Consider the following 24,930-nt stretch of genomic DNA (forward strand, 5'->3'; position numbering starts at 1 on the left):
CAAACTGCCCACTGCTTCCACACTTACAATCACCTCCCACACAAAATACACACCCATGCTCTTCATATTTCTTATTTTATAGTTTAACATTATAATTTCTTTATTTATAAGTCACATTAGAGTATTGAAATGATTCTTCCACAACTTTTATAGTTTCTTTATATGTAACAATGACACCGTGCATTGCCATCTCTCGCAGGCCACAGCTGACTGGCATGTCAGCCACCTGACTCCTGGCATGCATCTTAGAAAAACAGACTTTTTACAATTATTCTACTCTATATAAACGATGTGGCTTAGAAATAAAGAAAATATAATATAAAACTATAAATAAGAAAAATGAGGAGCATGTGTGTGTGTATGTGAACGAGTGTGTAGGTGGTGAAGTATGTATGCGACTTGCCAGTCTAGCAGCCACGTTTATTGTTGCTTTTAATGAAACTATAAAATTTGTCAAAAAACATTACAATACTTGTACTCTAATGTGGCTTAGAAATACAAAAACTATAATATAAAACAAGAAAACGAGGAGTATGGGTGTGTGTGTGTGTAAGAGAGTGAGAAGTGACGTGTATGAAGGTGGTTCTAGCCAAGGCCTTGGCTATAAACTATGTGGCCAACTCACCAGCCCAGCCTCCTCGTATATTGTAACTTCTAAGGAAACTATACAAGTTGTGAAAAAATCATTACAACACTCAAATGTGGCTTTATGCGCCCTCTTCGGAACATAACCCAAGTATATGATACGACATGACTGTACAGTATTATACAGCACATGTAGTGTATTTATTGGGAATACTGTACATCACTCTCCATTTTCGCTGTTGAAAACCTTCAAGCACGGAGACATGTTTCAAACTCGTTTACACGTGATTGTTATTATAGGTACAGTATACAGTACTGTACTGTATATACGTGACATACATTCCATCAATCTTCACGACACATTACAGTATGGACATGACTATTGTAATATCATAAGCAGTCTGTCAGCCAATAAACTGTACAGTACTGTTAATAGATATTACTTCTAATGTTTTAACACTTTTGTATTTAAATACTGGTACATAAGTATTTGCATATACTGTACTGTACTGTACAATACCTGTACTGTGCTCACAACAATTACAGAACCATTTCCTTTCTGTATTTAGAAAATTAAGATATCAAACACCTGGTAAATAAAATTAAACACTGATTGCACAGCAAAAATTTCCTGGATTCCCATATACTGGAGGCTTCAGAATAATGTAAAGAACTCATAAAATGTGGATGCAGAAGGGCTTCCACACAAATGGGTTAGTACATTACTGTACTTTAATTCCATGTACTAATCTCATTTCATGTGCAGGATCCTGCTACAGAAATATTGTATTGGTAGAAAGAATGTGTAAACTATGCAAATTGTGTAAGTATGACTTGAGCCACAAGCTGAGAGGAAACACAGTGCCTATGTGTATAATTTTGCAGCTGAATAAGTAACTAACTGATGACCTTTTAGTGAACTGGATCTACACTAAGACAGTACAGTACTGTACAGGTACACAATACTGATAAATTGTATCTTTGGTTCTGTGTTTACACACAACAAAAAACCTTGCTCAGGTGTTATATTTTTAGCACTTCTTCAATTATGCTTGAGCTAATCACCAGTTTAAAATAAAATTACTATAAACTAATGTCCTCATCTGCTCTAGATTTTCACTTAAAATATGGGCCATGTGTACACCCACTAAAATATTATTCGGCACCCGTGTCATATTGTATCACGCCGTAAGGGTGCCAAATAATTTTTTAGTAGGTGTACATGATACAGTATGTATCGTGCATGTACACATGTGTGTGTACAAGTATCATGTTCACCCACTAATAATTATTTGGCACCCTTATGGCATGATACAATATGACACGGGTGCCGAATAATTTTTTAGTGGGTGTACAGTAGTACCCCGATTTACGCAGTCAATTGAACCCACAGGGTACCGCGTAAAGTGAAAACCACGTAAAGTGAACAACAGAACATGTGGGATTAATTCCAATAGAGACTGGCCCGACCCCCAAACTCCACTTTTTGACAAAACACAACTATGTTACAGTATAGTAAAAATATTATCTTAACTTTATGATGGTATGCACACACAATTAATATAGAAGAGGTTAGGTTAGGAAAACTAAAGGTTGGGTATAACACTTACGTTAGTAGAAGATATGGGTCGGCATACGGGGATGGAGGCTGGTTCCGAGGCAGAGGGCAGATTACTGGCCCTCAGGTGAATCACCATTACTAGGTGCATCACTATCAGTTATAGTTGTCAGGGCTTCCCTGACAAATTCCTCAAAGTCACTTTCACTGTCACTATCACTGGCTCTGGCTGGCTGTGGTGGGTTGCGGGCGAAGAACTCGGTAATGCTTTTTTGACGGCTAGTGTTGATGTTGTCTTGATACACCTTGATGTACGGCTCCATAGCCTGCACCAGCCGGGTATGGAAGACTTCATAGCGGTCATCGTCAGGGTCGTTGGAAAGGAAGAGCTTTAATTTCTCTGCACACTCAATGGCACCCTTAATATTACTATGCGTTAATTTGTGTTCTTCTGGGATTGATGCACCACCTTCCTCTTCACTGACGTGATCATCTTCCAACATCTCGTCGGCAGTCATTTCAGGATCTCTGATCACCTCCAGGATGTCTTCGTTGGTGGTCTCGGAGAAGCCTTCAGCTGTAATACTGTGCGCAGCTTCTCTTGCAAGGTCCAATGCCACAGACTGAACATCACCAGTCACAGGTTGACTCCGCCTCTCACCTGGTATGCCATGCAACACATGCCTCCATGCGTGACGAATCGTAGCTATAGACAGCTGATTCCATGCCTCCACCAAGAAGTCTACAGCTTGTTTGACGTTAAATTTCTTCCAAAACTGTTTGACGAGAACTTCTTGAGTCACCACCTCTTGTTCCATGTCCTTGTCGCTTTTACTCTCGCTGTCGGTGTCACCCAGCTTACGCAACTCATCCTTGGTGTTGGTACAGTCGTTCAGGAGCTTGAATTTCTTTGCCGAGTATGCAGCTTTAACATTGCAGATCAACTCCTGGTCCATGGGCTGGATTAATGACGTAGTGTTGGGAGGAAGGAAGACCACTTTTACGTTGGGGTGACGATCCATAAGTAGGGGTGAGTGTCCTGGTGCGTTGTCAAGGAGCAACAAAATCTTGAATGGAACATTTTTTTGCTCGCAGAATTTCTTCACGTCGGGAATGAAACAGTCATCAAACCAGGAGAGTGACAGAGCAGAGAACATCCACGCTTTGCTTGCGGTCAGCCAGTGGACATTAATCTTGCTCATGTCCACGTTCTTGTAGGCGTCCGGCTTGCGGGCTGTGTGAATCACCGATAACTTTGGTTTACAGGTACAGGAGGCATTGGCGGTAAAGAGGACGGTGATGCGCTCCTTCTGCAACTTCCGACCCCGAACCTTGCTGGCAGACTGGACAACAAAGGTCTTGGTAGGCAGCTTTTTCCAAAAAAGGCCGGATTCGTCCATGTTGAACACCTGGTCGTCAGTGAACTGCCCTTCCTCCATATAACCTCACGTAAGAACGGAGGAAAATCTCTAGCCGCCACACGGTCGGCACTCGCTTCTTCACCACCAATGTTGATGTTGGTGATATTGTTCCTCCTCTCAAACCTATGCAGCCAACCAGAGGAAGCATTGAAGGGTTTGGGCTCTGCAATTCCCATCTTACGTGACACTGCTGCGTACAGTTCACGTGCGTACTCTTGAACAGATCGCGTGTCCACCGCCATGTTGCGTCGCGCCTGACGAATCAAATAACTCACCAGCAAATTTTCCACCTTTAGCAGCACCTTGTTCTGGCAATACTTGATCATTGAGGCACCTGCAGACTTTGTGATTCTCATGTGCTCTTTGATCTTGGCTGCATCCTTCTTAATAGTACGAATCGTAGATTCGTTGACTCCATGCTGTCGCGCGAGATCAGCTTGACGTGTTCCTTTCTCCAAATCTTGAATTATCTGGTATTTCACTTCGTAGCTTAGGGAACGGCGTATCTTCTTTGGCTTAGGGCGGCTGGGTCCAGATAAGGAAAGGTTTCTCTCTGGTGGCGGTGGTCCGGCGGAAGCCATTTCACAGAACAATGGATGCACGTATACACAGTGTGGCCTGGAGGGATGAAACTGCCGCGGTTAGGTCAAGCATCGTCTTTCCTCCCTCCCTCCCGCGGGTGGACACGTCATATTACTTTAAACCAATTACAGCTAGCAGTGGAGGGAGGTAGGGATGCATGGCCAATCACAGTCCAATACGTCATATGACGTCACTGATAACGCAACAGAGGCATGCACTGCGCGGCTTGCCCAGGCGGAGGCGGGAGCAGGCGGGAGGGGCGAATCTAAAAATAGCGTCAAGCCAGACACTCTGCGCATATATGGGTAGATGAACCGCGGAAAGTGAAAGTTCGGTTCTGGCGAGGCACCGCGTAAATGAGAAATCGCGGAAAGTGAAACCGCGTAAAGCGGGGTAATACTGTACATGACATTTTCAACTTTTACATACATTTGGAGAACGTGTGTCGTTTATATGAAAGAGCACATATAAAACTATTTATATGCCAACTTTGACGCTTTGTTTATATTTTAAATATTTTGGACACTATCGACCACACTACTATAACCTAAAATTGGTAAGGAAAATTTTTAAGTCCATATTAAACATTTTCAAAACTGATCAGACATAAATATGACTTAAATACAAGTTCATAGTATTTACAGACTAACCATATAATATTTATTAAACATCAGTAATGAATTAAATATTCACCCATCCATATTCCATTCAAGATCAGCTCCACTTGTACAGGTACTTTATCTACATCACAATGATAGTTTTTATACTAAGCTTCAAGATATGCAACAGGTACAAGGTACTGTACTGTACAGTACAGTATTGTGACAATGTAAACAAGTGCCTTATTTTATCTTTATTAGAAACCTTTGTTCTATGCCCATACCAAGGGCTCTGGTAGACTTTTCCCTCTGATTAATTCAGGCATTGCTGTAGGTTTCATCCATATAATAATAATAATTAACAGTTTATTGAAAGAGCGTGGCAGCCAGAAGGCTGAAAATATACAGTTACATAATTGGGGAATGTATCACTTGATTGACAAATAATATACAGGTAACATAAGTGATACAAATAAGATATTTAATAACAAGGTGAGAAGGTCATACTACAGGGTATTTCAACATAGTGACAGTGCAAAATATAAGATTGGCAAGGAGTGAACACACTGGTTGACTATGAGTGGTTGATAATTTTTACAATGGTTGGGATTGGGCTGTTCTTCTAGCGATCAGTACAGTACTGGCAGATGTGCATACAGTCAAGAATTCTATGATTCACACATACCAACTGCTTTACCTTAACAAGGGGAGTAGATAAGGACTCCATTATTAAAAAAAAAAAAATCACTTGCATATACTGTATTGCAATGCAGTCATACATACAAATGTAACTTCAGCACACACACATGTATTCTTATACAAGAACTGTACAATTATAGTACAGTACTGTATAAGTCTGAAGGATGTTACATAATTCCTACCACTGATAATCTCAACTTTATTTTAAAATGACTTATGTGCATAAGTAGTACATTCATTTGATTCATTGCTCTTAAAGTTCAATGCTATGAAAACATTAATTATTTTTTACAACCTTAATACAGGTATACTGCACTGTAAAAGGTGAATCTGTACAATTACTTGTGGCAGCAAGCTATAATGCCCTGTCAGGCAAGTACAAATTGCTGCCAAGCATCAAGTTTCTTGTCCAATGATCCAGGGTTAGCTGAGCAGAGCTTCAATCCCAATCCAGTAGTTGATCCAAAACTTAGCCAATTAATAAGTCACCTGATCTGAACCGTAGAGCCAGTTTACTCTCGCCTAAAAAGTAAAATCAGTCGTACAATGGGGCTTGAAGCCTTGAGCAACTTTCTTATTTTCTCAATAACACAAGATTAACATATGATGCTTGCACTATTCTGAAGCCCTTGTGGATCCATCAAAGAATACAGTGATGTATTGTGCCATTTTGTGATCATAATGTATTTTTTTGTACGTATATGTACAGTATGTGGTAATATTTCATTAAATATGGCTCAAGTGGTTACCTGATAGTGTGTCTGTTATAAGATTGACAATTTCTGATTCAAGTAGGTGGGTAGTCTTGGATTACCTTAGGGAGTTGCAACCTAGCTTGCCAGATGTTCACACCCTGTAGGTTGGCATTAGGAAGGGCCCCAAACTGTAAAACTTTGCTTCAAAATGCTTGAGGTAATCATAGCTAACCCACACAAGTGTGGAAAACAGCTGTTAAACGTTGATGATGAATGCACTGCGAGATGTCACGGGTTCGAGGAAATTGTTTGGACACTATTCCTAGTTCCCTTGGTCCCCGTTCACCTAGCAGCAAAGTAGGTACCTGCTGTAAATCGGAAGTTGCGAATTCGTATTCAGGGACAAGTTGTTGGAGCTTCCAATAACTTGCTTAGACATAAACCATTAACTCTTCAGGCTTCTACGCCCTTAACTCATGAGACATAAGGCAAGCATGAACTTAGCATGCTTCCCTGTTGGGTGCTGTAAACGCTTCACCTTACACAAGGATGTGTGGGTGCCCAATAAATGAAAAAAAATAATGCAATGCGAAGCAACCAGAACGTCAGTTAGACCTCTCAATTTTATTACCAACAACTATTTTGACCCTGGGCAAGTGAAGCAGATGTGCTTGTCTTGGTTAAATAAGACCACATTGTGTTTGTGTGAGTTTAGTGTGAGGGATTGATTATTTCTAGAAGATACAGACTAAAAATTTTCACTCCATTTCTTTGGAAAGAACTTAGCACTGTCTTTGTTTTGGAGAATGGCACTTAAGTAAATGGAACTTAGAAACTTTTATAACTAGTGTCACAAGGGTCAACCAAACAAGCTTCATTGTTATTTCTATGGCTATGTGAGAGGACCTAATCCCATTAGTGTGACATAACTTCCTAATTATAATTAGTACTTTACATCCTTATTATACAGTATTATCTTTCCTTGCAGTCATTAGTCTTTTCCTTACTTTTGGCACTGGTAATTTCTTGAAAAGCTAGAAACAATTGAATTGAAACTTCTTCATATTGAATTTGCTGTTTGTGGACTTTGATTGGGGTTGAAATTTTGCTTTGCTAGTTCCAACTTGCTATATGAGTACAGTAGATGCTTGTCAGGTTGTTGTAGTGATCTGACAGAAGAGTGTGGCCAGTCACTCTAAAATGCATCAAGCTACCCTGGAGGGCAGTTTCTGTTATAGGGTATTCTAATGGAGGATCTCACAGGTCATTTTTCTCTTTCACGGTCATAAAATAGGATTTCATACTTCAGTCCTTCCTTTTTTTCATATAGAAAAAATAGCACTTTTCCCACTTGTAATTAGCTACAATCTACAGGGAGTTTCATTAGTTTTGAGATTCCCAAGTACAGGTTGACAACCCTTTATCCAAAATTCCGAAAGTTTTTTGTAGGGCACATTATTTATTTATTTTTTTATTTTTGCAGGGATTATTAGCCCAGCCAGGCACAGATCACTGACCCACATCGGGGCCTGGGGGGCAAAAATGTAATAGTAATAATAATTATAATAATAATAATTATTCATAGTAAATAATATCTTTAATAATTATACACCAAAATAAAATAATAATGATTACAATAATAATAATAATTATAATAATAAAATATAATAATAAAATTAATAATAATAATAACAATAATACTGTAACAATAAAATAATAATACAGTAAAGAAATACAAGAATGAAAAAAAGATCAAAAGTGAGAAACACGACCTAGACCTATGAATTATTATTATTATTATTATAATTTTTATTATATTTTAGACCCCCAGGCCCCAATGTGGGTCAGTGATCTATGCCCGGGTGGGCTAATACACATAAAAAAAAAAAAAAACCCTAACCATTCTGAAAACCAAAAAATTCCGAAAACCGAAATGCCTCTGGCCCCAAGGATTTCGGATAAAGGATTGTCAACCTGTATTGTCAAGTAAATAAAACATTACACTTACCGGTATCAATGAAATAAGACATTTATACAGTACATGTATAAAATATGAATGATGTAACTACCAAGATATTTGTGTTTATTACATTCTGATTTCCTTAAAATACTGTACAGTATTTATTAAATAGTCTTTGGATCTGTACTGGACGTTTTTGTGTGGAAAACCTAATTTCATTGTTTTTATATTACGGTACCTGCTGAGTTACCTTGATTCACTATTTTACAGTTAGCAGCTCTGAATAATATTACAGGTATTACAAATTAAATTTCATGATTTTTTATTTACACCAGAGTATATCCATATGCTTGAGCCCCAACAAAAATTTTAAATAATTATACAGTAATGAGGAAATTTCATAATGATCACTAGAAATTCTAATATTATAGTTGAATCACCTAAAGGATCTCTACTCTCAGCTTATTTCACCTTACGGTTACCCACCCTAACTTAACATAACCTAATCTACCCTAACCTCCCAAGTAGTGTGAAGGTGCTTTATCATGAGATGAAATAAGCTAGGGATAATCTTCAGGTGATCCCAACATAATTGCATGCAAAAATTAGACTACATTTCTTTGGTGATTGGTATTCTGTACCTGTTACATTATGTACACAAACCCCTGAAAATTCCCTGATAAATTTAAAGTCACATACATTATATTTGTATTTCAAAATCAAAATGTTGAAGTACAGTACAGTAATTAATCAATCTAATTAATATTATGCAATAAGCAACACATTTGTGCAATTTTGATTAATTTTAATTATTCAGCCTATTGTGTGGTGACTATACTCAGGATAAGGTTAGAGATTTATTGTGTGATTATGCTCTAATTATTCATGTGCTCTCTGAGAGAGAGAGAGAGAGAGAGAGTAGTAGTGTGTAATAATAATAATAATAATAATAATAATAATAATAATAATAATAATAATAATAATAATAAACGGTTTATTAATAGAGGTGCAGCCGGTGGCTGAAAATATACAGACTTACATTTGATTTAGACATAATGATATAATATGCACTGAATACATTTACAGGGCTGTACAGTACATAAATCAGTTGTTTATTATTTTAACAATAGATGGGATGGTGCTGTTCTTATATCTATCGGTGTGTGTGTGTGTATTCATGTAAGCTTTAAAGAGAGCTTTTATCTAATTCACCCAAAAATTAAGCCATTTATTTCATTAAACCAAAACAACAAGACTTTTATTTTGTTTTTTTTTACAAAATTGAGAATACTAGCCCATTAAAAAAAATGTAGTCTTACCTCCTGTAGCATGTAGTACTTTAAGTACAATTTAAAAAAAATGTATTTGAAAAATTTCTATGCTGAGAAACATAATTACTGTACAGTACTGTATACAGTACAGTACTATATATAAACGAGGCAATGATTCATAACTAAGAAACACAGAGAGAAGTATATTGATAATGAGGGATAGAAAATGAGAAATGGATCATATTGAACAAGAAACTGAGGTCCTGGAAAATAGAAGTGCAATAAGTGCAGTACAGTATACGGCAACACCTAGACATGTTTTCCACGTAAAACTTTCAAACCAGAAAAAATATTGCCGAAGACATTCAACATTTCCATTCTGGTCCTCACACTGAACGATGAGTATTTTTGGTACAATATTACACATTAACATTTTCATGGCCTTTCGATGCAGATCAAGTTGCTCAGTGCTCTTGGGCTGGCTCGACCCCTCCAGCTCAGCCATATCTGACACTGAGAGCATCCCTTCCCGTAAACAGAAACATGGGAACAGTGGACAGGTCCTACAGGTATCAACCACCAAGTTCTTCCCACTAGCCTTGTGAGCTTGCAGATGCATCTCTAAGGGTGCAATTTGGGTCTGCATCACTCTACCCAATGTTTACTAAAATAGAAAAACTGTTCATGTTATTGACGCAATCTGTGTCGAAAGAATGCGAGTGGGTTAGATTGTAGATGGCGCTAATTGTGTCAAAAGGCCAAGAGGGGTTAAGATTTCTGACCATGGACAGGGGTACCAGAAGGTTAACGTGTTAAAATATACATTAATACTGTACAACATCCTGTATGTGCCGATTCTAAAAGTTGAAGTAATACACCATGACAATATTTTTTAAGTAAGAGATCTTGTTATTAGGGGTTTTGTACAAGCTTACAAAATTCCTAAATATACTGTAACTCATATCACTATTGGATATGATAGTTCAGCTATCACAGCACTAACTTGTATTCAGTGACTGCCATATTTCACAATTTGATGGAAGTTTTCTTCAATGTTGCACATACAGTTATTGATAGTTTAAAGCTATCACATGTTCATTTATTTACAAATGATTATTTTATATACCTGTATTTTATTTCTAAAAAATATTAAAAAGTATCTTTGGTCTCATTTAACTATTTATTACACTTCCTGTAACCTGTGGATAACAGCTGTTGTGAATTTTTATGGGGCATAACTCAAAGAGGAAACAAATGGTAAATTACTATTTTGAGAGCTCACTCAATACTGTACTGTAAGAAGGACCTATAACTTAGAAGTACTGTAATCCTACTTGGTCTATGAGATACCCCAAGAGCTGCAAATTGATTGAGAATGTCCAAAGGAGGGCTAACAAACTGGTGCCAGCACCCAGACACCTCATTTACCAAGAGAGTAGAAAGTCTGGCACATGTTCTGGTACATTCAAGAGCATGTACAGTACATCCCAATGGTGCGTAGTAAACTTATAAGTGGGAGAAATAAAAATCATGATATTTCTAAAAGCCAAAAGCCAAGGATTAGTGTAATAATCGTGATTTTTTTTCTCCACAGTATAATATAGTGTTTTTCCATATGAATGATGAGAAACAGTGAGTTATTGGTATAATTTCTTCAAGACTGACTTTTTATTAAGAACTTTATGCCTTGGGAGCTGGATTTTAATTCCAAGTCCAGTACAAAACCATGAATCTTGTCTACAAGCTAAATTAACTTTTGAAAGTACAGTACTGTAATGTAATTCTCTGGCATATAATGTACCATGTAGTATATAACTGCAGAAAGGGTAGGTTTACTGTACAGTATATTGGAAGGAATAGTGTATGTACAGTGAACTGATATTTTAAGAAGACGTTGTTAGTCTGTTGTTGTTAAGACAATATGAAAATACTGATTCTTACAACAATAATTTTTTTTTTGTAAAAGGGAGCATGGATGATACATATGATCATGAAGCGGTTCAAACATGTGGTCTGAAAATGGTTGTAACAGTGAATCTAGGATGCCTCATTATAAAAATACCACAGCGTGTTATAAAAACTGGTGTGTGTATGAACAGTGTCAACTGAAGTCATGCCTTGAGTAACATGGTCCAACATCCATGATTATTGTGGAATGTTGCTGATATGATGATTGTAAACACTTAATTTATTCTTATCAGAAAACTGATAAATTGGAAGACTAGAGACAATTGGAAGACTATCCGGGTAGATACTATACTGACAGGTGGGCCCATCATGGTAATGTGGAAACCACGAGTATCCACAACTAAACCTAGATATGGAAGACTCATGGATGTTACTACACAATATGAAGATATTCCAGGGGGATTTAAGTAGCAGGGAGCTGGGTAGGGTAGGGAGGACAACGCTTGCCGAGTGCCAAGTCAGGGTAGTCATGGTGCCTGGGAGGGATGGCAGAGGCCGAAGGAGGTCCTCGAAGTGAGGCTGCTCGTGTGGTAGCCCCTGTAGTGGAGGTGGTGGTGTTGGCAGCAGCAGCGGCAGCAGCTGCTGCTGCAGCAGCAGCTTCATGCTCAGAGGCTAAAAGCTCTGTCATGAACGAGATGTAGGTGATGGCCAGCCGTAGGGTCTCAATGCGAGAGAGACGTTTCTCATACGCAAAGGTTGGTACCTGGGAATAGATAGTGTGGGCTATACATCATGTTTATGCAAAGGTTAGAGCTTTGAAAATTATGTTTATACTCTAATTTTCCACAATGATTAACGAGTCTGATAAATGACTGTATTTAAACTAACCAAAACATACAAAGTGCAGGATATTCATTTGTACAGCTTATCAATCATTCAAATTTTTTTTATATTGAATCAATAACCCTGTTATTTAAAGGAAATCTAATCCCATGTTTTTGTGATTCTATTCTTCTTAATGTTTACCCTTACATACTGTCACAATACAACAGAACAAAAATTAAGTTGCACACCGAACTTGCTAGAATCCTGTAGTTTGATTGGGTGAACTCCTTTACAGATGAAATCAGTACTGCTTACAAACATCTTGTAAGTAATTGTACATAACAGCACACTAATGACTAGCTGTTATAACTATCCTAACAGGGCAGATATATGTTCATTAGGATCTATTTAGTCTCTTATTTGCTGGAGGTGTCACAACAATTATCTAAGTATTTTAGTTTTCATTAGTAATTTACTCCTATTTAATGTAGGGACACAAGTATTAGACAATTTAACCTTCCATACAATAATGTTCATAAATGTAAACCTTAGTGTACAGTAAACCTTTACTGATGTACATAAATTTCACTATACTTGTACCCTGTACTGTGCAGTGTTTTTGGACTTAAATTATCCATACTGTATGTGGAATTATGGAACCATTTATATCATATTCCTGTACTGTACTAGATAATGCAAGTAGAAAAAAAGGGATTTTAGATTAAAATACTGTACGTACCTCAAATTGCCTAAGGGTGACACCCATATGATTTGGATACAGCACAAAAAATATTGATCCAGAATCATAAAGTTTTTTTCTACATATAAAAGTTTCATAGGTTTTCCGTAAGTTTGGTACAGTAAACTACAAATTCAACATGTTTTATTTACTGGTACAGGCATCCCCCGTGTTACGAAAATTCGCCCTTACAGAATTTTAAAATTATAACCCAAAAATTCGGGATACGGACAAAAAAACTCGCCCTTATGGAATTTTGAAAAATTTGTAAATTAAAAAAAATCTGCAATTTTTAACCCAAATTGTAAAAAAAATATTGTATTGTATGAGTTCTCTGTGGTAGGCACAAGGCAGTTGCAGCCCCCTATATTCAGCTTTGCCTTTGTTTTCAGGACTATTACTGGGACTGTACTGTGTTTTCTTATTCAAGATGAGTGGAAAGAGGCCATCCAGTGTAAGTGCTAGCAGTGGTGGTAAGAGACTATGAAAGGATATTACACTGGAAACAAAATTAGATATGTTAAGGAGGTTTAATGAGGGGGGGAAATGACGAGTTACATCGCTAAAACATTGGGCCTTGCACCTCCACTGTCTGATCAATCCGTGACAACAAAGACAAAATTAGGGCTAGTGATAAAGTTGTTGCTCCATTAACAGCCTGTACACTATATTTTCATTGTAGTGATGTTATGATAAGTATGGAATGCTTATTGAGTGTGTGGATTGAGGACCAGACCAAGCAATATATATGCCCATTAACACCATGATAATTCAGGAAAAGGCTAAGAGTCTGTACGAAGATTAATTAAGGAACACGGTGCAAGTTCTGATGAAAAACCCTTTAATTCCAGCAAAGGGTAGTTTGGGCATTTTAAGAAATGCCTAAACTTGCACAACATTAAGATGGTATATGAATCAGCCAGTGCTGATACTGAGGCTGCAAGTAATCATTCAGCAGAACTAAAGGCAATTATTGAAGTGGATGGATACACACCACAACACGTGTACAAAGTTTAAGAAATTGGCCTGTTCTGAAAGCACATGCCTGCCAGGACATTTATTTCAAGAGAAAAGAAGACCGCTCCAAGTTTCAAGGATTCCAATGATTGTGTAATCCTTCTGTTAAAGAGGTAATGCTGCTGGAGGTTCGAAGTTGAAACTCTTGCATGTGTACCACTCAGAAAATCTAAAGGTTTTCATGGGCTAAGCCAAATCTAGGTTACTAGTGATATGCCATTCTAATAGGAATGCATGAATGACTGCCAGCCTCTTGGAAGATTGGTTCACAAACTGGTTTTGTCCAGCAGTGGAAAGGTCCAGTAACCAGAGAAATATTTCTAACTAGGCCTTGTTACTGTTAGATAATGCTCCCAGCCACCCTATTAACCTTAATGACCTTTCCAGTAATATCAAGGTTGAAAACCTGCCCAAGAATACAACAGCCTTGCTACAGCCTGTGGATCAAGGTGTGATCGCCAGCTTTAAGGCATTCTATTTATGTAAAACATTAAAAAAAAAAAAAAAATTATAGCAGAAGGTGGTGAGGATCAGCAATCAGTCCAAGATTTTTGAAGGAGATTTACATCATGAATGCTGTATAAAACACTGCCGAGTCATGGGATGAGGTCAAATATATAACTATGAATGGTGTGTGGAAGAACATCTGGCGAGAATGTATCCACGATTTCCAAGGTTTTTCCCAGGTTCAGACCTTATATGAGGTGCAACAGGAATTTGTAACTCTGGCAAATGGTGCAGGGTTCGAGAACGTGGATCAGGATGGTGTGGTTGAGTTGTTAAGTCACACAGAGAGGATCTGATGTTAATGGAACAGGAGCAAGCAGCTGGTGAGGAATAAGAGGATACCTGTAGAGAAGTTCCATCAAAAGCCCATAAATTGACCATAAAGATTTTGGCTAAATGGATTAGTCAAATGGAAGATCTGATTCAAACCTTTGAGATTAATGATCCAGATTGTGAATGCTGCCTCAAGTTTGCAAGAGGATTGGAGAACCTTAAGAGTGGCTGACTACAAGGAACTGTACACTCAAAAATTGCACCGTCAACGACAAACCACATTAGACAAGTTCGTTGCCACAAGACCACAGCCAGCAGCAAAAGATGATGATGACGATCCACAAGGAGAGGCATGAGTCAGCCGTGACCGCCTCCCTCCCAGTACAGTGAGTTCTGCTATAACGCGTGTTTTGACAACGCGAATTGGCTCTAATGCGATTTATGAATAGAGGAACGATATTTGTATAACGCGAACGCTTGTTTGCTGTAACGCGATTTTTGCTTACTATTTCTCCAATTTTGTGGTATTAACTGTGAATATGGTAAAGAAGAATATCTCCAAGAAGCGTTCTGGTGATCGCATTCCCGGTGATGATCGTAAAAGAAAGGCTATAACCCTTGAAGAGAAGCTCGATGTTATCAACCTCAAAATCACCCTTCTCCCCATTAAGTTATATTCATATTTTTTCAAGGTAAAGTGTTACATTTACTATGTGATTTCATTATTAGATATGAATGTAACATTTATTTAGACTGTGCTATCCTTTGTGTTAGGCTAACTAATAAATTTTTTTTTATTTCGAGTAGTAATCTGCACCTAACCCTATTTTCTCCATAAGCCCTGTTATTTCTATTACGCGAATTTCTATAACACGATGTTTTACAAGAACACAACTATCGCGTTATAGCAGAACTGACTGTATCTTCAATTGCACCAATTTACCTAACTCAACACTCAACATTGTATCTGATAAGTAAATTTTACTGTTTTGTGCCTATACTGTACTGTATTATCATGTTACACCATAAATAACTCATTGTAAGTGGTTATGTTTTTGGGCCTCAAAAATTTTCCGAAGGAATGCATCTCAACTTGTATAATTTAATAGGAGTCAATGGGAAAAACTGGTTTTGTGTCACGGAAATATTTTCAGGAACGGAACCCTTTCGTAACCCGGGGGATGCCTGTACAGTGAACCCTCACTTTACGCGGTCAATTGAACCCACGGCGGCCCGCGTAAAGTGAGAAACGCGTAAAGTGAACAACACAACATATGGGATTAATTGAAATAGAGACCAGGCCGACCCCCAAACTCCACTTTTTCAGACACAATACCTACGTTGTAGTAAAAATAACTTATTAATTTTATGATGGTATGCACACACAATTAATAATTAAGAGAAATATCAATAATATTAGGTTTTTTAACACTTCCATTAGTAGAAAAGATGGCTGGGCACACGGGGATGGGGGGTTGGTTCCGAGGCAGAGGGCAGATTATTGGCCCTCACCTGTATCACTTGTATCACTATCCACCACAGAGGCTTGCAGGGCCTCTTTGTCAAACCCCTCAAAGTCCATATAAGTCCATATCCTCACTATCACTGACTTGGGCCGGCTGTGGTGGGTGGCGGGTGAAGAACTCGGTAATGTTTTGATGACTGGGTGACCTTGTGCGCACCCTGCTCACGCCGCTCTCCGCGTAAAAGGGTACACACACCGCGGAAAGTGAGCATTCCGTGTTCGGCAGGGTACCGCGTAAACGTGGAAACACGTAAAGTGGAACCGCGTAAAGCGAGGGTTGACTGTAATCATTTTTACCAGTCCTGTACTACTGTATCTGTACAATACAGTACCTGTACTTCATTTTTTTTTTTTTTTTTTAATCCAGATATCCTCAGAATAATCAAAGGTTCATCAGCCTTATTTACTTTTTTTCCCACTTATTGCACTAGCCAATTTAGCAATCTTACCATACTACTGTACAGTATTAACTAACCAACATATTGTACTATGCAGTACAGGGTATTTGATATTTTTTGACAATAGGCAAAATCAGAGGCAGATCCAGCCACCCCCCCCTCCCCGGGGAGGAGGGGGGTTCCCAATGCCCTTTCTTTAATGCAGTACAGTACAGTATTGTACTCAGGCATTTTTGTATAGTAAAAAGTAATTACTATTGAACCTCAGAATATTAGAGGTTGATCCAGGGAGGGTGTCCAGGATCCCCCTCCATCAGAAAATTCCTATCTTCTATATATTCTTGGTAAAATAGTCGTTTCGGTCAACCAGCGAATTTTAGGATTTTAAGCTTTGGAATCAGTAGTTTAGACAATTCAACGACACTTTTCTTCTACAGTATAGCATTTCTATCAGAAATTTATATTTTTATAGTATTTTAATCGATAAAATTACCAACAATGTCACTTGTTTAAAGTGGGCAGGTCTTTGAAGTAGAGGGAAAATGTGGTGTAAAATACAAAAAAAAAGAAGCACTAAACAAACTTTTGAAAACCTCACCCAACGTTTCCTAACCTTTAAATATCCTTAAACTATAAAAGGTTCTCCTTATTCGTGTTTTCAGTGTTTAGTAGGTGATGGTGTTATTTTAGGTTTTTAGTGTATGTTGGTCTTGTTTTTGGTGTTCAGATAAGGAGGGATCCATAAGCTCAAAAGTGATTCTTAACATTTTTACAAGTAAGGATATGTTAGGTAAGGTTTGCAAAGGTTTATTTGTTGTTATTTTTAGTATTTTACCCCACATTTTCCCTCTACTTCAAAGCCCTGCCCTCTTTGAACAACTACTGTAATACAATATTGTGGGTAATTTTATCGGTTAAAATACTAAAAAAAAATAAAAATTTCCGACGGAAATGCTATAGAAGACGTATTTTAGAATTATTTAAACTACTGATTTCAAAACTTAAAATCTTAAAATTTGCTGGATGACCATAACGATAATAATACCCTTTTCTTTAATGCAGTATTTCACTCAGTCATTTTTGCATAGTAAAAAGTAATTACTATTGCCCTCAGAATATCTCCTATGTCAAGTGCACAAGGCCTCCAAATGGCCATGATATTGGTTAGATGTTTCCCCACCCACAACTTCTTGGGTCCTCCCCTTCTGATATTCCTGGATCTGCCCCTAAAAATACAACTACCCTGTACTCATTCAATTATAACTACGCACAGTACTGTATATTGATGGGTTTAGACAGTGTATCGATAATGTGAATATCAAAGACGGCACATGTACTGTACAGTACAGTACAGTACAGTACCATTACTATATGCTGGAGAAGGTCAAATTTTACAATTTATTTGGTATATGTGTTTAAGTTTTATCTTTTTATTGATATGCTGGATACAACCAATAATACAATACAGTACTGTACGTGTATTAGTATTAAGTATATTACCTTGCGTCTGAGCTTGTCGAAGGCCTCATTGAGGTTGAACATGCGGCGTCTCTCTCTGACGTTTGCTGCACGTCGCTGGGCTATGGTGGGCACCCGTCGTCTCACCTTCTTCCCTCCACTCCCACCACCCCCACTACCATACCTGTCATACACTCCTATGGTTATTTATATTCAGCAAATTGTATACAGTACAGTTGTTAATACTGTCCAATATGGATAATAAGAAAGTCAAACTATAGTACAGTATAAGGTCCAGTGGAATGTACTGGCGAAGTAGATATACAGGCAGTCCTCGACTTACGACTGGGTTAGGGACCAAAATCCAGGTCGTAAGTCGAATTGGTCGCAAGTCAAAAATGAAAAAATAATACAGTACATAGAAAATCTAAAATGAAATACAGTACAGTAAAAGTAATCAATAATGAAAAATGAATAAAGTGTTACTGTGCACTTACCTTTAATGTAGTCAGCTGAATGCACATGGGGACCCAATAAATTTTAATTAAACATGGAGACTACATTAATTGGATGAAGCAGACAGACTATTTTGGTCACTTTTCTTCAGACAGACTAACATACTTGCTTGTTGAAGGTATTGGATCATCTTTAGGGAGTGAAGAGGCAGCACTGGTGGGGAGTGATGAGACAGCAGTGGGGGACTTCTTAAAATATATGTCCAATTTAGACTGCACAGTTTGCCTTTTCTTTTCATTGTAAATCTCCCTGTAGCAAGCAAGTGCATCTTGGATCATTCTGTCAACTTTTGCAAAACACTCAACATTTTGATCCATTTTGCCAAACATTTGCATCCCCTTATTAATAGTAGCAAATGCCTCTGCCATTTGTTTCTTCTGAGCACCACCAGAACTCTCACATTTACGCTTGCCAGTCAATTTAAAGGGAATTAGAACCGAAAATATTGAAAATATTTTCAGTACACAGCGCGATCACTACCGACAACAACGACGGCCAAACACCAACTGAGCGTGCAATGGCATGGGCGCTGTACACCAGGAGGCGGCCCAGCCCACGCCACGCTCTCGTACGTGACGGAAACGTTTCGGTACTGGAAAATATACGTAATTTGAAAAAATTTTGGTACCACTGAGGCGGTCATACGTCCGGGTGGTCGTAAGTCGAGGAGTACCTGTATTAAGTAAAGGATTGTGTGAAAGTATTATGGCTGACCACATTAGAGTTGTAGTGTCAGTGATGTACAAAAAAATTCTGTGCATGCATCCTATCTTGGGACTGTACTGAAAGCTGATTGACGAAGAAGAAAACACCTTGAAGTTGACTGGCTGAAGCTCGCAAAGTAACCCCAGAGTCAATCACTACCCGACACTTTTTCACTTCAACTTTTCTATAATAATGTAGTTCTAATTCTTTGCATCAAGCAATGAAGCACACAATTTCTGTCATTTCTAATTTACCAGTACACCTCCATTCTGGGTCTGTACAGTACAGTACTTCAAACCCTGAAATAATGTCAGCTCAACAATTCCTCCTGGACATCTCCATCTTTGAGTCCTTTGGTATGACTCTCCACATACTGTATTTTCTAAGGCAACTACAGTATTGTACAGTATTACAGGTACAGTACCTTCTTATTCTCAGCTATCATGTGATTCAACTTCTTACTGAATTATTGTTGAAATATCCATTTCCAGATACCTGTATTGTATAGTACTGTACTATACATGGAACACTTCAATTCTTCTATTTTGTCAGTTTTCTTTGTCTGTATTTTTTATCTAATTCTTATTTTTATCAATTTACTTTTTGTTAATATTAACAATTATTTTTCTCCTTTTAAATTCTCCAACACTCTTTTAGTAACACCTGCATATTTTCTTCTGAATCACCTGACCCTGAGTAGTAATGATATGCAACAACCTGCAGCCTCACCTACCACTTGCATCCCACATCTCTATTAATCATACCCGTTTCCTTTTCCGCCACTCTTGCTTTCTCCTTTTGCTTGGAGGACTATACAAGCTATTTGCCATTCTTTTCTTAGTTACTTCTGTAATGAATAACCTATACACTCTTGTCATTTAATGTACAGTGTTACTATATATACTGTATCTCCCTTCCTTACAATTTTACAGTGATACTATCCACTCCAGGTTCCTTGCTACTCTTAAACATGCTACACCTTGTTACATCTGTGAGGGATGTATGCAATATTTTAACTGCTAACTTTTCTGCTCTCAAAAATAAATGCACCAGATTTCATGAAAACTGTTTGGATGACTGAGGTAATGCCACAAATAAATTAAATTTTGTAAATGTAGGTCAAGGTCAAAGTTCGATGTACAGTGTATCTTAAAAAAGTATATACCAGGGTGGGTCCGACGACTTCAAAAATGCTACATGCAATTACTCCCCTGTAGTGATGTCCCGGGAGGGTTGGTACGAGTGGCTCTGTGGCATATTGATCCTCCTACATTTGGTAACCGAACATCATATTAATTACGTCTAAATAAATACATGTTGCATTACAGGTACTTATGTTAAACTAGATACCAAAGTACTTTAAATGCATGTCCCAATACCTATTATCTGTGATTTCATAATGTTTCACACAGTATGTGGACAGATACTTTTTTGAGATACTGTACCTATAAAATTGAGAATGCTATAACGAACGAAACTCCTGCAACGAACATTATTTAATTTTTTTTTTTCTAATTTATTGTTTTTTTATTACAAATATTAATGATATTCTTTATTTCAGGGGTTTAGATGCATCTTTATGCACTTTTTTACAATTTTTACAATTTTATATTATATTTTTCAGTGTTAAGTGGTTGTATTTGGGGGCCTGGAACGGATTAATCCTATAACGAACGAATGCTATAACAAACAAGGTTCTAGAACCAATTAGATTCGTTATAGCATACCCCACTGTACCACAAAATTGGAGAAATAGTAAGCAAAAATCGCGTTATAGCAAACAAGCGTTCGCGTTATACAAATATCGTTCCTAATTCATAAATCGCGTTAGAGCAAATTCGCGTTATCAAAACACGCGTTATAGCAGAAATCACTGTACGTACTGTAGAAGCGATGGAAAGATACACAATGATTTTGTCATTCTCTAGGAGACTAAGGAAACAGTTTGGAAGATGTTGCTGAAAACTGTTTCGAGCAGATGTCAATCTGTCCCCCATTCACTTCATTTGCAGTCAGGGTAAAATTGTATGCAGATTTGTCACTCATCAGCAACTTACCACAAAGGTTCAATTGTTGTATACTATGCTTGCAATTAATATCATATGACAAGCAACTGTATTAAACAATATGACAGTAATTTCCAAGAAATTTGGATAGAGCTTATAATAATACAGTACAACAAAACATATGCAGCAATTTTCTTATTATTGCGACCTGTTAAAGGCAACGTCACATGGCCAATTGTATCTGCAATTTTCGCTTTCGGCTAGCACTAGCAGCAGTGAATTTTAATAAGTGTATTCACACAACGAAAGTACTTTTGCAGCTAGAATCGCTCCGCAGTCACACCCCAAAAAATAACAAGACGGATGGATGCCTTTGAAGACTTTGACAATAAACTGTTAGCTCTTACAACTGTTGCTTTGTACTGTATTGTGTTAAGTACAGTACAGTCAGTTCTGCTATAACGCAATAGTTGTGTTCTTGTAAAACATCGTGTTATAGAAATTCGCGTAATAGAAATAACAGAGCTTATGGAGAAAATAGGGTTAGGTGCAGATTACTACTCGAAATCGAAAAAAATTTAGTAGTTAGCCTAACACAAAGGATAGCACAGTCTAAATATATGTTACATTCATATCTAATAATGAAATCATACAGTAAATGTAACACTTTACCTTGAAAAAATATGAATATAACTTGATGGGGGAGAAGGGTGATTTTGAGGTTGATAACATCGAGCTTCTCTTCAAGGGTTATAGCCTTTCTTTTACGATCATCACCGGGAATGCGATCACGAGAACGCTTCTTGGAGATATTCTTCTTTACCATATTCACAGTTAATACCACCAAATTGGAGAAATAGTGAGCAAAAATCGCGTTACAGCAAACAAGCGTTCGCGTTATACAAATATCGTTCCTCTATTCATAAATCGCGTTAGAGCCAATTCGCGTCGTCAAAACACGTGTTATAGCAGAACTCACTGTACCTGTATAAATGTGAGACGAAACGCTAGTGGACTAGTTCCTGGCTGGCGAGGAGGAAGAAACCTTGTGGTCCTGGAGGAAGAAACCTCGTGGTCCTGAACTACAAAAAACTGAACTAACAGGATTATGTCTAACACTATTTTTTTTTCTTACCGTGTACAGTACACAATTTAAAAGATTCATACAATTGTTTTGTATTTTCATCAAGTAAATAAAAAGATAATACAGTGTTCCCTCGGTTAACGGGTTCGATTATCGAAATTTCGGTTTAACGAATTGCCTCCCATAAGGATCTTCAATTCGGTTAACGAACAAAAACCGATTAAGAAATCGCCTACGAAAAATATGTTTTGTTGTGAGCATCAGCTGATTAGCTCGATGGGCTAGTCTGCCAATTCAATGTCTGTTCTATGTTTGCATTACGTTTCCATTGGAGTAAATATCAAGAAAGTTGTGCTCTTTAATATTTTGCATTTTTTTATAATAAAATTATTAGTCATTTTAAAATTTAGTTAACATATTTATTACATACAGTAAACAAAGAGAGAAAAGTTGAACAGGATCTTTCAATGTGTATGTAATATATATGTGCGTGTATGTATGTGAATGTATGTGTGTGTGTGTGTTGTGTATATATTGTCCATTAGGTACAAAATGCATCCCAAATTGGATCATTTAAAAGCAATATTTGAGGTCAATCTAATATCCTCTTTTTTCCGTGTGCGTAACAAAGGACCAGGCCTAAATAAACACATTATAAACACATTGTCTTTATTCAGCAAAAATACAATTATAAGTTTACAAATTACAAACTAAATAACTCTAGAACACAATACATTCTTTGTTGTGTCCTTCATCATAACGCTGGCGTTGGTAACCTTGCGATGAGCTGCAACAACCTGTAAAGTACTGTTCAGTTCCTCATTTGCGTTATAGACTCATTACAACGCTCTGGCACTCAGTGCCCTCATTCACCACCTTCATATTTATCGCACGATCTCTCATTGTGATAAACACTTCATCGTCTTTCCATGTTTGGGATCATATAAGAACAGTTATTTTCTTTCTTTTGCCATCTAATTGTAGGTATCAAAAATATCTAATGTACGCTCAGTAACAAATGAGCCGCATTACTGATGGGAGTTTCTGTCAGATGAGACAATACGCCTTGAAAAAGTCCATTTCTTTGGGCACTGAGTTTTGTACCATATTATTCTTGGTTTTCAGTATCGATCCTGTCATCCAAATAAGCTTTGAACCAAATAAGATGTTCTGATAGATACCAAGAGATGTCGGCTAATTGCTCAGCGGTAACTTTCTCATGAGGGATATTCCTTTAAAACCTTCATTAGCTGCCGTCATTGAATGGGCTGGAACGGCATTAGTACTTCATGTAGAATCTCACATTATGCTCACAAACAAAAGCCGGATTGTGTGATATTGTTTTTCTTCCCGTGTTGATAATGTGAATTGATGTTTGAACAGATAGATTTTTGAGAGCATAGATTCCTTTTGCCATCCATCTTGCATAGTGTGCTTAGGACCAAGAACTCGAAAACCTTGCAGATCCACCAAAAGCTCACAAAAAACTAGTTCTGAAAACTCCTATAATAATCATCTCGTGGCTGAATTATCCTGCAGGGCTACTGTAGCAAATATTCAAAGCAACTCCTTCCTTAGAATTTGACATTGGAATTCTCAAAACATGCTTTCCTGGTGCTGGAATAAGTCATTGACAAAATGGACCTCCACTGCTTTTTGAAGCGCTTAAACAGAATAGTCTCAGGACTTCCAGTTGACCCTAGATCAAACTAAGAAGACATCAACCCAGCATAATTTCTAGCACATGAATTGTCTGCATGCTATCAAACGAAATTTCTGTTCAGTTCATCTTCAATTTGGACACATGCTCCATGATGTAATCCCTGTATTAGAGTAGTAATATCAAATACAAGTCCTTTAACCAATTTCAACATTCCATGATTCATTGCTTCAACATACTTCGACATAATAGCTGTCAGTTTCTCTCTCTTTTGGGTACTCCTACTTTAACTTCTCTTGTCCATTACAAATATGCAATAATTGCCTGCCATTCATATGCCATGACACAAGATAAAATATATAATATACTATTTAGATTGATAATGAAATAATTGTAGGAACTGATGAGATATAAATAGATAAATGCTTCATCTGATTAATAGTAACCCATATGCATGTTTCCTGTTTCAACCTGTCATTGTCAGTCCCTATGACTCAATACTTGACTCTTTGCCCCACTTCCAAATAGAGCAGCTAGGCTATATACATTGAAATATACCCAATATAATGTGTTGTGTATATTAAGACTTCCATATCATACGGAACAAAAATTGATCCTACACAACAAGTATAATATACAAAATGGATGACCTCTAAATGTTAATGAATATGGATAAAATTTTACAGACCTTATCTATGAACCAAATGGACAATTTTAAAGGCTTATTAGGGCAATATATTACTATATATTTTTTACCATATAGTTTTATGGACACTAAATTGTATGTATATATATATATATATATATATATATATATATATATATATATATATATATATATATATATATATATATATATATATATATATGTATATATATATATATGTGTGTGTGTGTATATATATATATATATATATATATATATATATATATATAGTG

The 24,930-nt window shown here is 37.2% G+C and overlaps 1 protein-coding gene and 1 long non-coding RNA gene across 2 annotated transcripts in view; one reads left to right on the forward strand and one right to left on the reverse strand.

Annotated features, from left to right (window-relative positions):
* Positions 1 to 24,930, forward strand: part of LOC121872651 — a 47,831-nt gene that overhangs the window by 7,008 nt on the left and 15,893 nt on the right. The window lies entirely within an intron of this gene.
* On the reverse strand, positions 9,191 to 18,340 carry LOC121872650 (protein dimmed-like). The gene is made up of 2 exons (XM_042375587.1): positions 18,063 to 18,340; positions 9,191 to 12,041 (listed from the first exon to the last, which is right to left on the reverse strand). The coding sequence occupies exons 1-2, from the start codon at positions 18,102 to 18,104 to the stop codon at positions 11,742 to 11,744; spliced, it is 342 nt and encodes a 113-aa protein (XP_042231521.1). The 5' UTR covers positions 18,105 to 18,340; the 3' UTR covers positions 9,191 to 11,741.

The sequence above is a fragment of the Homarus americanus genome, unplaced genomic scaffold, assembly GCF_018991925.1.
Source record: "Homarus americanus isolate GMGI-L3 unplaced genomic scaffold, GMGI_Hamer_2.0 scaffold39155, whole genome shotgun sequence".
NCBI lineage: Eukaryota > Metazoa > Arthropoda > Malacostraca > Decapoda > Nephropidae > Homarus > Homarus americanus.